General features: G+C 46.1%; 1 protein-coding gene across 1 annotated transcript in view; it reads right to left on the reverse strand.

Annotated features, from left to right (window-relative positions):
- Positions 1 to 11,470, reverse strand: part of LOC125435100 (collagen alpha-1(VII) chain-like) — a 38,538-nt gene extending 27,068 nt beyond the window's left edge. The window contains exons 1-6 of the mRNA XM_048501145.1: positions 11,433 to 11,470; positions 6,776 to 6,856; positions 5,269 to 5,322; positions 3,664 to 3,717; positions 3,367 to 3,429; positions 2,769 to 2,831 (exon numbers count right to left, since the gene is read on the reverse strand). Of these exons, the coding sequence (XP_048357102.1) occupies positions 2,769 to 2,831; positions 3,367 to 3,429; positions 3,664 to 3,717; positions 5,269 to 5,322; positions 6,776 to 6,853 (312 nt within the window). The 5' untranslated portion in view covers positions 6,854 to 6,856; positions 11,433 to 11,470. The remainder of the gene's footprint in view (positions 1 to 2,768; positions 2,832 to 3,366; positions 3,430 to 3,663; positions 3,718 to 5,268; positions 5,323 to 6,775; positions 6,857 to 11,432) is intronic.
- Positions 11,471 to 13,214: the final 1,744 nt, after the last annotated feature.

Below are 13,214 nucleotides of genomic sequence, written 5' to 3' on the forward strand. Positions count from 1 at the left end.
GTAAAAAAAAAATTGGGGAGGAAATAGGTGTTCCTTAATAAGGATGAGGAACAAAACATTTGGGAGGTAAGGTTTGCCCTTAACTAAGGTAAACCCATTAGGATGCTGTGGTTGAAAAACACGATCACTGAAGAGTATAAAGTTTCCAGAAGCATTTTAATTGTATCGTGGCTATGAAACTTAATTAATAGGTTGCATTCCACAACAGATAGGCAGTGCCGTTCTTGTTATTCTGTTCTGAAGTAAACTAGCTTTACTTGCCCGTGGAGAGGGAAAAGCTATTATGAACGGCAGAATTGATCTGTTCAAAATTCCCTTGGATTTCAGCATTAGCTATCTGCTATCCTAACCTTCTGCCTGATCTCGGCACTTCTAGTTTCTTCTTCTTTTTTCCAATTGCCCCTGCATTACAGAGATATGTAGTAAATATAATTTCAGCTCATCTTCACACTGGTAATTCCATTCTTTCCATAAATGCCCAATTTCTCTCTTACCTTCCCCAGTTAATGCTTTCATTTTGCAAAGTGATTCTTTCGGGAGGGATGTGTTTTACTCCTGCTCGGTTTCTAATGCATTCAATCTTGTGCCCAATAAATGCAGGAGGACAGCAGAAGTTGGATTCTATTTGAGCTTAATAATGGGGGCGGAGTGAAGAAATGAGTTCTGATTCACAGGGAAAAGGGACCTCTACGGCCAATGGGCCTCACGTAAGAGATAGGCAAATTGCTTGCATCCACAGAAGATTGGATAGCGAGCAAGAATCGCATAGCCTTCATTTCCAACAGGGCTATTTTGCATGCACAGGAAAATACAACTGTGAATTTTTCCTACATGAGGATGGCCATTTCTGGGTTGGGAAATACCAGGCAATTTGGGGGTGGAGCATGACAGAGGGAGGGGAGGGCCCCCAGTGGGTGTGATCCCAGAGAGTCCACCCAACAAAGCTGCCATTTTTTTCCAGGGAGAACTCATCTCCGTGGTCTGGAGATCAGTCATAATCCTGGTCTGGGGGTTGCCACCCTGAGCTACAGCGAAAGATCTGACCCACCCACCATTTTTTTATTTTTTTATCCCTCCCTCCCTCCCTCCCTCCCTCCCCCCCTCCCTCCCTCCATCCATCCATCCATCCATCCATCCATCCATCCATCCATCCATCCATCCATCCATCCATCCATCCATCCATCCATCCATCCATCCATCCATCCATCCATCCATCCATCCATCCATCATCCATCCATCCCTCCATCCATCCATCCATCCATCCATCCATCCATCCATCCATCCATCTATCTATCTATCTATCTATCTATCTATCTATCTATCTATCTATCTATCTATCTATCTATCTATCTATCTGACTATTTGATGAGGCCACCCCCGGAGGGCTCTGAACGGTGTCACACTCCCATGTTGTTCTCACAACAGGCCTGTGGGAAGAATGGCATAAGCGCGCCTGCTGAGCTTTGTGATATGATGGAGAGTCAAACCTGGGTTCCTAGTCAGAGAACTTCTGCTCCAAGCTAGCTCCTGCCATCATTTCTGGACTCAGACTTCCTTCTGGAAACTGCTTCATAGAAACATATGCTTTCGAAACTGGTTTGCTCAAATGCACAGAGATTATTAGAATTTACATATACAGACACATTTTATGTGTAATCTAGATGTGCAGACACATTTTATGTGTAGATATACAGACACATTTTATGTGTAATCTAGATAGATAGATGATATCTATCATCTATCTTTGATCTAGATGATAGATAGATAGATAGATAGATAGATAGATAGATAGATAGATAGATAGATAGATAGATAGATAGATAGATAGATAGATAGATAGATAGATAGATAGATAGATAGATAGATAGATAGATAGATAGATAGATAGATAGATAGATAGATAGATAGAAAAAGCAGACCCAATTAGTAACCCCCTCTCGGCACACACAAATAATTAGTAACCCACTCTCGGGAACCGGTGAGAACCTGCTGGATCCCACCTCTGGATGGATAGATAGATAGATATGCATGTATATGTATGTATGTATGTATGTGTGTGTATGTGTGTATGTGTATATGTGTGTATAGACAAAGAAGAAGAGGAGCAGTTTGGATTTATACCCCACTTTTCTCAACCAAAAGAAGTCTCAAGGTGGCTTACAAACTCCTTTCCCTTCCTCTCTCCACAACAAACACCTTGAGGGGTAGGTGGGGCTGAGAGAGTTCAGAGAGGACTGTGACTGACCGGAGGTCGCCCAGCAGGTTTCATGTGGAGTGGTGAGAAAGCAAATCCGGTTCACCAGATAAGAATCCACTGCTCATGCAGAGGAGTGGGGAATCAAACCCGGTTCTCCAGATTAGAGTTCACCACTTCCATCCACTACACCATGCTGGCTACAATGCATGTATACATACAGAGGGGGAGAGAGAGAGACTATACTTAATCAACTGTGCTCCTCAAATATTTTCACTTACGATAACAATTATGAACTGAGGCAGCACTTCAATGGCAAATTGGTTCCAGGGGACCACTCTTCATCTCTTTGTGGCAACAAAGAAGGGTTTGCAAACCATCACGGGACAGAGACACCGAGAAACACGGACAAAATGGGACACTCCTCAAAGGAAATTTGTCCTGGGATGGATGGCATACGCCATGTGAAAAAGAGCCCTGTATTTTAGCAACGCCGTGTAATCTTGTTCATTGCCACTGATTGATGCTGGAAGACAAAATAACCTTTCCCAACTTTGATTTCAAGAGCACTGACCTTTTCTCCTTTCTGGCCCCAAATCCCCTGGGATCCATTCTTGCCGGACTCTCCCTGCGCACCCTAGGTGAAGATCAATAGCGTCCGTTATGGCTAAAATACATTTCAGTAAAATGGAACAAATACAAGAAAGTACCTAATCGTGCATGCCACGCAAACTGTGTATACCAGTGATGGCGAACCTTTTCGAGACCGAGTGCCCAAACTGCAACCCCAAACCCACTTATTTATCACAAAGTGCCAACATGGCAATTTAACCTGAATACTGAGGTTTTAGTGTAGAAAAAACGGTTGGCTCCAAGGCGCATGTTACTTAGGAGTAAGCTTGGTGGTAGTCGGTGGTTTTGCTTTGAAGCAACTGTGCAACGCTTCGGTGAATCACGACCCTAGGAGGGTTTACTCAGAAGCAAACCCCATTGCCAGCAACCAGGCTTACTCCCAGGTAAAGGAGCAGCAGTGGCGTAGGAGGTTAAGAGCTTGTGTATCTAATCTGGAGGAACCGGGTTTGATTCCCAGCTCTGCCACCTACAGACTTGAGTTGTGCAGTTAGTGTATAGCAACAACCTCAGAAATGGAATGATAAAGTTTTGCCTCTTACCTTGGGCCCCAGCAGCCCATCTGCCCCGGGCGTTCCTGGTTTCCCTGGGCTTCCCAACTCCCCCTGTCAAGGAAAGGATATGCAGAAATTATCTGGGAACAGCTGGGCCAGATACAGCTGGCGAGGCCACTTCAGATAAGCACAGAGATAAACTATTGCGTTTTGGTCAAATATGCTTTAGTTTTGGAATTCCCCCGATGTTGGCTCTGGCATTTTCGGGGAATTGCAAGCAGTTTGAGGTCGGCATAAAAGCACTGCAGGAATGAGAACAGGGGAAATGGGCATAAAGATGGTTACCTTGACTCCATCTGAGCCCGGTGGTCCTGTCCGCCCTGGCAAGCCGCGTAAACCCTGAGGACAAATTGCATCCAGTCAGCAAAGACATGAAAGGAGAGCAAACAGGGACACAAAATTCCAAATGTCCCCTCCCCCCTGCTCAGACAGGCAAACTGTAGCCCTGGGCAAAACCTGAGTTGGATGCCCCTCCCCCATGGGCAGCCACTCTACCACGACCAAATTTTTTTGCACCAGGACATTGTTACCTGCAGGGGGTGTATTTTTAGACATATCAGCACCAAGATTTCAGCGTATCATCAGGAGACTGTCCTTATGTTATCCCCCAGGTTTGGTGAGCTTTGGTTCAAGGAGTCCAAAGTTATGGACTCCCAAAGGGGGTGCCCCATCCCCCATTGTTTTCAATGGGAGCTAATAGGAGATGGGGGCTACAGTTTTGAGGGTCCAGAACTTTGGCCCCCCTGAACCAAACCTCACCAAACTTGGGGGGTAGCATAAGGAGAGTCTCCTGATGATATGCTGAAAATTCGGTGCCGCTAGCCTAAAACCTGCGCCCCCTGCAGGCCAAAAATGGAAAACCACTAAAAATACTCAAAAACGAACCCTGCATTTTGATGCCCCCCACAAGGTGGTGCCCTGGGCAGCTGCCCACCTTGCCCAATGGGCATTACACCCCTGCCCCCGCTGCCAGATAAGGTATACCACTAGCTGTAAAAATGGCTTTTTCTAGTGAGAAAATTACAGGAGATGTCAGGGATAAAGTTCCTCCTGTCCACTCCCCAACCCAAAGTGGATCTCCCTGATAAAGAAATCTGGGAAACTAGATATGCAAAACCCCATGGGAGGCTGATTTCTGCACAGAAGTAAGTTTCCTGACATTGGGAGACAAACAAAAGGGGGAACTTTCATCCCTGCTCGTGCAAAATAGAGTCAGATCTTCCCCCAAAGCCCTTCCTTTTCCCTTAGCTCCTTGCGAACATTTTGGAGTTGGATCCAGAGGTTCTGAAATCAAACTGATCTAGACACAAACTTCTTGCATATGAACCTTCCTTCTCTTTGCAATCTACCAGTGCATCCATGCCCAGAAGCAAGGCTGAAGCAGAGCCTCCTTGGTACTTGCCCCAGCCATGCTGAGAGCCCTGTATTTTCTCCTGCTCTGGCCTCCTTAGGAAAAGACCATTTCTGTTCCATCTCATCTTCTGCCCTGGTTATAAGGCCATGCTAGGAAAGCCCTGTTGTAAAAGCATCAAGAGCGATACTGTATTTTGGGCTGGGTCTCCAACCTACATGTTGACTAACGTTGGCTGTTTCCCCACTTTTAAAATGACGTCAGTTTCGTCTGGTCCAGGACCTTTTTAGCGCAAGGGTTCCCCGTGCTTCCCCACTGCCCCGCGCTCTGCGCGGGGTCATCGAAAGGCGCCGTTTTGAGAAGCGCCAGAATGACCTGTGCTGAGGGGGCGCAAGAGCAGCAGAGTCGGGGCGGCTGCGGTGTTGCCACCCCTGTAGTGGGGAGTGCAGTTGGACCCCGCGCTACTCGGCGAGAGTAGCGCGCAGCAAACGGTGAGTGGGGAAAGGGCCCAGGTCCTTCAGAGCTTGTTCCTGCTATACCTTGGAGCCTTTGCGCCCGATGTCTCCCGCGATGCCAGGCTCTCCCTTTCCCCCCTGAACAGAAAGAGCAGAGTTAGTGCAAGGGTACGTAATGCAGATCTTCAAGGCAGATCTAACAGGATTATCTTGCTATCCAAATGCCATCCGTATTTTAACTAACTTTAACTAACTTTGTTGAACAACTTTTGTTGTTTAATTTATATTTGTCGTATGTAACTGCTGCTTAAGTTTTAATGGGTTAATGGGTTTAAGTTTTATGCTGTTTTGATTTGCTGTCTTGGAGAACAGCCGTGTTGTGAGCCGGCCAATAAGTTGAATGAATAAACAAACAAACAAACAAACAAACAAATAAATAAGTATTGCCTAAAAACCCACAACATTTACATGCACCCGTGCATGCAGTGATCCGTTTTCCTCACCGCCAGCAAATGTATTTCCACCTGAAAGTTTTATAGATCTGCATTCTCCCAATGGGATCAAGTAACTCAAACCTTCCTAAACTTCAACTGGACTAACGATGTGGTTAAGAGGTTGAGCTGTGACCCAGAAGGCTGACCCAGAAGCCCGTGGGGTGTAGTGGTTAAGAGTGATGGACTCTAATCTGGAGAACGGGTTTGGTTCCTCACTTTTCCATATGAGCGGCAGACCCTAATCTACAGAACTGGATTTGTTTCCTTGCTCCTCCACATGACACTTGCTGGTTAACTTTGGGTCAATCCCAGTTCTCTCAGAACTCTCTTTTCTGTTAGAAATTCCATTAGGTCCAAAAATAATAAAGTCCTGTTGTTTCCTATGTGGCTGGTTAGCGAAGGTAGAAAACGGGATAATTCTCCCTGTTGGGCTGTTTTTAAAACATGTTTTAGAAATATGGTAAAGTTCCTTGTTTAAGGAAAGTATCCTTCTTTTGATTTCTAGAAACAAAATTAAGTATTTGAAAGTATTAAGTATTGGACAGGCAGTCAATTAGAGGAGAAGTAGTTGTTTATGTTGGAAGTAGACGATAGGACTTGCTATAATGAGTTTAAATTATGGACAGAAAGAGACCAGCTGGAAATTAGGAACTTTTTTTTTTACAGTAAGAGTTTTTTACAGTAACAGAGAAATTATTAATGCCCCGCCCCCGGTGTGCCCGGCCACGCTCCCGTCGTGCCCCGCCCAGCCCCATTGGCGCTACGCCACTGTTTGAATCCCACCACCATGGGAACCTGTTACTAAAATTTTTGGATCCCACCACTGGGTAAGCTGTTTTCTCTCATCTTTAGTTCGGTATCTCCATATTGATAGAACCAGCCAACCTAACAAGGTGGCTGTGAAGATTACAGCAATGGTGTATCCAAAATGCTTTGAACACTCTGCAAAGCATGGCTGTCGCAGGCCTTTGAGCAGGGTCCTCGTACGGTCCAACACAACCACAAGTCAGTATTCCTTTCAACATTTCCTCATAGTGGTTTGGTTCAGTACAGAACATGAATTATGAAGGAGGAGGGAAGCCAGGGCTGATACTCACCGGTTCCCCCTTCTGCCCCTGCAGGCCTCTGTCTCCCTTTGATCCCTTCATGCCGTTCTTCCCGTCAAGTCCCGCCATTCCCTGCAGCAAGAGAATTGTGTTTCGCCGAGTTCTGTGGCTTAAAAAAAACCTAGGCATTGATCTTTTCTCGAACACACATTTGCATTCCAAGTAGGTATCTGTCAAAACCACTCAGCCCAATAACCAACCAATTAAAAAATAATGAAGACAACTATTGAAAATATTGAAAATAAATAAAACAGGAGTGATACGACCAGTACAAAAATACACATTTCAAGACTCCTGGTTGCCTGCCACCCAAATATGCCCACGAGAACACAAATGGACTTTGAGGGGGTTTCTGAGATGAAGATGCCAGGTAAACCCAAGGTTGCCAATCCCAGCTTAAGAAATTTAAGCATAAGCATTTTTATTGTCATTGTGCATGCACAACGAAATTTACAGCAGCATTCCTCGATGCACACAATTCCAGACTCATACCCCATCCTCCCTTTCCCCTTCCTCCACCCATCCCTACACAGCCCCAAACACATCAACACGAAGCCACAGAGTTCAGCATAGCCACAGCTCTAGAGTAGAAGCTGTCTCTAAGCCTCTTGGTCCTAGTTTTGATAGACCTGTATCGTCTGCTGGATGGTAACAGTTCAAAAAGGGAGTGTGCTGGATGAGACGGATCTCTCCGAATATTTTGGGCTTTCTTTAGGCTTCGGGAATTATAGAGTTCTTCCACGGAGGGGAGAGGGCAGCCGATAATCCTCTGAGCAGTAGTGATCACCCTTTGGAGCGCCTTCCTATCTGCCACTGTGCAACTGGAGAACCATACACAGATGCAGTAGGTTAAGACACTCTCTATAGCACAGCGGTAAAAGGACACCAGGAGTTTCCCATTCAGTTGTTGTTTCCTTAAAAGTCTCAGAAAGTACAGTCTTTGCTGGGCCTTCTTAACCACTGCAGCAGTTTGTATGCCCCAGGTCAAGTCCTCTTTAGTCATAACGCCCAGAAATTTAAAACTAGCCACCGGCTCTTGATCTCCATTTATAGGGGGCGGTACTTGCAGAGGTGGAGCTTCCATGGGGACATATGGGAACATATGCCCTGGGTGGGTCGCCATTTAGACCCGTGGGGGGGTAAAATCCCCCAAACCCCTCCTCCTTCCCCCTCTGCTGGCTGAAGGAGCAGCCTGGCAGGACCACCACTGGGCGCCCCTTGGTTCCGCCCTGCCATGCCCAGTCCTGCCAGGCTACCTGGGACTGCCATCTAAGGTAAGTGGGGCACAGGGGCCTGCGTGGCACCTGGAGAAGGTTTTGCCCCGGGCTCCATTTTTCCTTACTATGCCTCTGGATACCTGCGAAGGGAGGATTTGACCTCAAGTCAATGTGTCCTGTAAGCCACTCGCACAGGTGGTTGTGGGGGCGCCCACCAGGGGGAGCTCTCCCAGATGACTCAGTTACAAATGGACTCTGGGAAGTTCCGCACAGCAACACGTAAGGATTAGAGCAGTGGTGGCGAACCTTTGGCACTCCAGATGTTATGGACTACAATTCCCATCAGCCCCTGCCAGCATGGACAATTGGCCTGATTACATTCTCTGTAGATATGTCCCTGGGAGGCTGCCAACCTTACACTTGGAGTGCAATTAGAAAAGTTCTGTTTTGGGAAATTTTTGTTCAGATAATTTGGGAGGACAACCGAATGCAGCCCCACTGGGCAAACTGGGAGTTTGCTTCATACCAACTGGTATTCTGCAAGCAAACCCCATTGGCTGGGGTACCCTTATTAGGGCATCACAGCAAATTAGAATTAGTTTGAAGGCTTCCTAAATCATATGGAAGGGAAGACACGCAAGTGCATTCTGCACATGCAGAATAATGCACTTTCAAACTGCTTTCAGTGCTCTTTGAAGCTGTGCAGAATGGCAAAATCCACTTGCAAACTTGCGAAAGTGGTTTGAAAATGCATTATTTTGCATGTGCGGAAGGGGCCTAAGAGGGGCTTTATCATAAGAACATAAGAACATAAGAACAAGCCAGCTGGATCAGACCAGAGTCCATCTAGTCCAGCTCTCTGCTACTCGCAGTGGCCCACCAGGTGCCTTTGGGAGCTCCCATGCAGGAGGTGAAAGCAATGGCCTTCTGCGGCTGCTGCTCCCGAGCACCTGGACTTGAGGGCTGAACAGGTAAACACGGCACCTAACTTGGGCGCAGGGGAGGTTTCTTCCAGTTGCAACCGTCACCAGATTATCCGTTACAAACTGACTGCGCAGTCATGAGACAGGAGGAGTAAACAAATTTGCAAAGAAGACACGATGCTACAATCGGGCTGGGAGCCAAATCGATTCAAAAACGTGAACCTTTGTATCCTCCCGTCTTTCCCCTTTGTTATTTAGAACTCTATTACAACCGTTCTCGGAGGTGATTCAGAGATAATGACAAAAAAAGGCGTTCGCTGAGAATGCCGCCGATTTCTGAGACAGAGAGAGCCGTGAATCAACAGCGGTTAATGGTGTGCGTCAATTTTCAGCCATTTGTGGGATGAGGAATTTATATGTATTTTATTTGGGGGGGGGTTAAAAAAACCCACTGAAAAAGGCACATAGTCATTTAAAAAACTGCTTTTCGTATTAACATTTTTTTATAAAGGAGCACACCTGCATGGCTTCCGAGTTACTAAGATATAGCTGCCAATTTTAGGAGGAAAAATTCTACATTTGGGAGAAAAATCTGGAGAAAATTGATTTAAAAATATTTATTATGGTGTCTATATTTTACCATAAAATTTATCCAATTATCTTTACTCATTTAACAAGTTAAACTAACGTCATATCAAAAATTTTACCAATATAATTAGACCAACTTTTCCATCTTTGTATAAATACTTCATCCATTTTATATTCCAACAAATCAGAAATGTTGGCTAAAGACAAAATTGATTGATTTAATTGATTGGATTTAATAAGCTGCTCCTCCTCCCCTTCCAGGCTTTGGGAAGATGAGGGACTTTAGTAGGATATTATGTATAGAGTTCACCCTACAGAGTAGCCATTTGCTCTAAGAAGAAGAAGAAGAAGAGTTTGGATTTATATCCCCCCTTTCTCCCCTGCAGGAGACTCAAAGGGGCTCACAATCTCCTTGCCCTTCCCCCCTCACAACAAACACCCTGTGAGGTAGGTGGGGCTGAGAGAGCTCCGAGAAGCTGTGACTAGCCCAAGGTCACCTAGCTGGCGTGTGTGGGAGTGTACAGGCTAATCTGAATTCCCCAGATAAGTCTCCACAGCTCAGGCGGCAGAGCTGGGAATCAAACCCGGTTCCTCCAGATTAGATACACGAGCTCTTAACCTCCTACGCCACTGCTGCTCCTAAGGAAATTGATCTCTGTAGTCTGGAGATCAGTTAAAATTCAGGGAGATCTATAGATCCCGTGTGGGACGTCTTGGGGAGTGGGCGCGGAGAGCTGAGTTAGTGGACGGTCAAATGTCATTTCTGGGTGACTTTCTAGGCTGCCTCCCTAGTCTCTGTAGGCTTCGTTATAGAGACGGAGGAGTGGGGTTCCTAGAGTGTCACTACCAGAAAGTCATTTTTTTTCTTGACATCCCATTGAGTGGGGCCCAAGATGGGCTACTGAAATATGTCTAAACTGCCTGTGAGTTTGCCTTGCTTACCCTATGTCTGGTTGTTGGTTTTTTTGCTTTTCGTGGGGTGTTTTGGATACTGGACTAGCCAGCTTCTGGGTCTTCCCAGGCCCTTCTTGTATTTTTATCCAGAACGATCTGAGCAAAAACAGAGCTGAAAAGTCAGGAGGGCAGTCCAGCTGGACAGCTCCCCATTCTCGAGTTCCTGCAAGTGTCCACTTCCAGTGGAGAAGGGGAGGGCTGTCGGAAACCATCTCTGCCAGAAAGTATACCGGCTGAGCTTGCTGTCATTTCAAGCAGAGCTTACCGTACAGGGTTGTCACAAGGATCATGAGCTAAATCCCAAACAATGCTATGAAAAAGTGTTAGAAAATTGAGAGAACCACCAGAAATCAACTGGAGTGTTCTTCTTGAATTCAAATGCTACCTAATATAGAAGGCTTGTTTTCTTTTACTTCATTTCTACCCTGCCTTTCTCCCCAGTGGGTACACAAAACAGCTTACATGGTTCTTCAGTCCTCAGTTTGGTCATCACAACGTTCCTGCAAGGTAGGTTACACTGAGAAAGCCACTCAGCAAGCAGTCATGGCAGAGTGGACATTTGAAGAAGAAGAAGAAGAGTTTGGATTTATGTTCCCCCTTTCTCTCCTGCAGGAGACTCAAAGGGGCTTACAATCTCCTTGCCCTTCCCCCCTCACAACAAACACCCTGTGAGGTAGGTGGGGCTGAGAGAGCTCCGAGAAGCTGTGACTAGCCCAAGGTCACCCAGCTGGCGTGTGTGGGAGTGTACAGGCTAATCAGAATTCCCCAGATAAGCCTCCACAGCTCAGGTGGCAGAGCTGGGAATCAAACCCGGTTCCTCCAGATTAGATACACGAGCTCTTAACCTCCTACGCCACTGCTGCTCCTCTGTTATGCACACACATACTAGGGTGTGGACAAATTGTTGATTTGACCCAATAGGGTCACTCGTAAGCAATCAAACTACAGGGAAGCATTCCAACTCACAGCAAATCCCGGAAGTCCTGGTTCTCCAAGCTCTCCCTGTTGGCAAAAGAAAACAAAAAAGAAAATCAGCACACTGAAATGATCCTACATTCACGAGGACAGACTGGCCCTTTCTGCACAAACCTTTTAAAACATTTTGAGGCAGGAAATAAAATGTTTCCTCCAAGGATTTCTGCATTGTTCCCCCCCCCCCTTACATTCCAAAAACATTTCATTTCCAGCCTCAAAGCATTTTAAACGAATCCCCTTTAAAAACGATTCTCTAGCCTGAATCGTTTTCAAAACGTCTTCGCCAGCTGTGCGATCTATTTGCTACGTTTCCCTCCCCGCTGCCATTTTATCAGGTCACTGAGCTCCCTCCGTTCCCCCTCACCTGTTTATTTTCACCATTTCTGTGTGTTTTTTATTTCTTGGGGGGAGGGGTGTAAATCTTTGAAGTATCGATTATATGAGCTATAGAGAATCACAGCCAAAAGCACTGAAGCATCGATGCAACAATAATTTTTTTTTAAAGGGGTGGACTCCTCATGGCCATGAACTGACTATATCTGTTAAAGAGAATCGCAGCAAAAAGCACTCGATCGTTGATTCAACAAATAACACACAAAAAGGTGAAAATCGTTTCGAGGGGGTGAGGGCTAACAAATATCATGATCAAGGTGGGAGGGACTGAAAATGTTTTGCAAATGCTTTAGGTGGTTTGTGTGGAAACAGCCTCTGAGTCATAAACCTGCTCTGACAAGGCGTTTAATGGCCGAATCCCCACCTGGAAATTCAATCTAGATCAAACCAAGTTTGAAAATAAACTGCCCCTTTTCATCGAGGTTTCCATCTCCCCACCGCAGCGTGTTTCCAGTGAAGACATTGAGGTCTATCTCAGATTCAAGAAATGTAACAATCCCCACTACCACGCGATCGGCTTGGCGGGTCTCTCCTGATTGGCTGTCGTGCCGTGTTGGGGCAGGACCTTTTTTTTCTCCTGCAAAAACGTGCTCACGTTATGACATCATCACGTCAGCACGTCTCCCCCGCCCAAGTTTCTGGTTGGTTATCGTTCTCTCGTGCTCTCACGAGAACACACCACGCGCACTGATTGGTTGCAAGGCATTTGCATCACGCTCCACAGAGGGAAATTTGAACCAGGATTAGACCCCCGGTCCTCCCCTCCAAACTGGATCGAAGACGTGTTTTTTGAAAAAGTAGTATTTTCAAGCAGGTTCGGCAAAGACGCGGGATAAGGGGGAGAATGAGCGCCAGAACCGGGATGAATCCTTGTCCGTCGATCAGGTAGCGGGGAGTTCTTCCTGAATCCTTGATGTTTCGCGTGAGCATCACGCGATTAATTGACCGTGGGGAATCGGCCAATAGCAGGCTGACCCAATGCTAATTTGAGATGTTACTGAACTCCAGGCACAATTCCTACAAGAGTGGCCTGGATGGATTCTCACTCAAATGGATGCGAGGGGCGACACAGGTCTGGTACTGTTATTCACATTTGTTGGTATTGTTTCACTGGATGGGAATGTGAGCTGTGAAGATTGTCCTCCTAAGTACTGTTCATTGCCAAATAAAACGGGGTCAGAAATAACATCAAACTGACTCATATCAAAGCATCGGCCGAAGGAAACATTTGCAGATCGAAGGTGGCGCAGTATGACTCCCTGGGTGCGCATCTGTCTTTTCTTGTAGCGGGGATGTGATTTGTCGCCCTGCTCTCCCGGCAAACTTGAAGCCACTTTTGATTTCTATAAAGAACTCTATGAAGAACTACCCCGGAACAGT

This window comes from Sphaerodactylus townsendi, linkage group LG06 (genome assembly GCF_021028975.2).
Source record: "Sphaerodactylus townsendi isolate TG3544 linkage group LG06, MPM_Stown_v2.3, whole genome shotgun sequence".
In the NCBI taxonomy this organism is placed as follows: domain Eukaryota; kingdom Metazoa; phylum Chordata; class Lepidosauria; order Squamata; family Sphaerodactylidae; genus Sphaerodactylus; species Sphaerodactylus townsendi.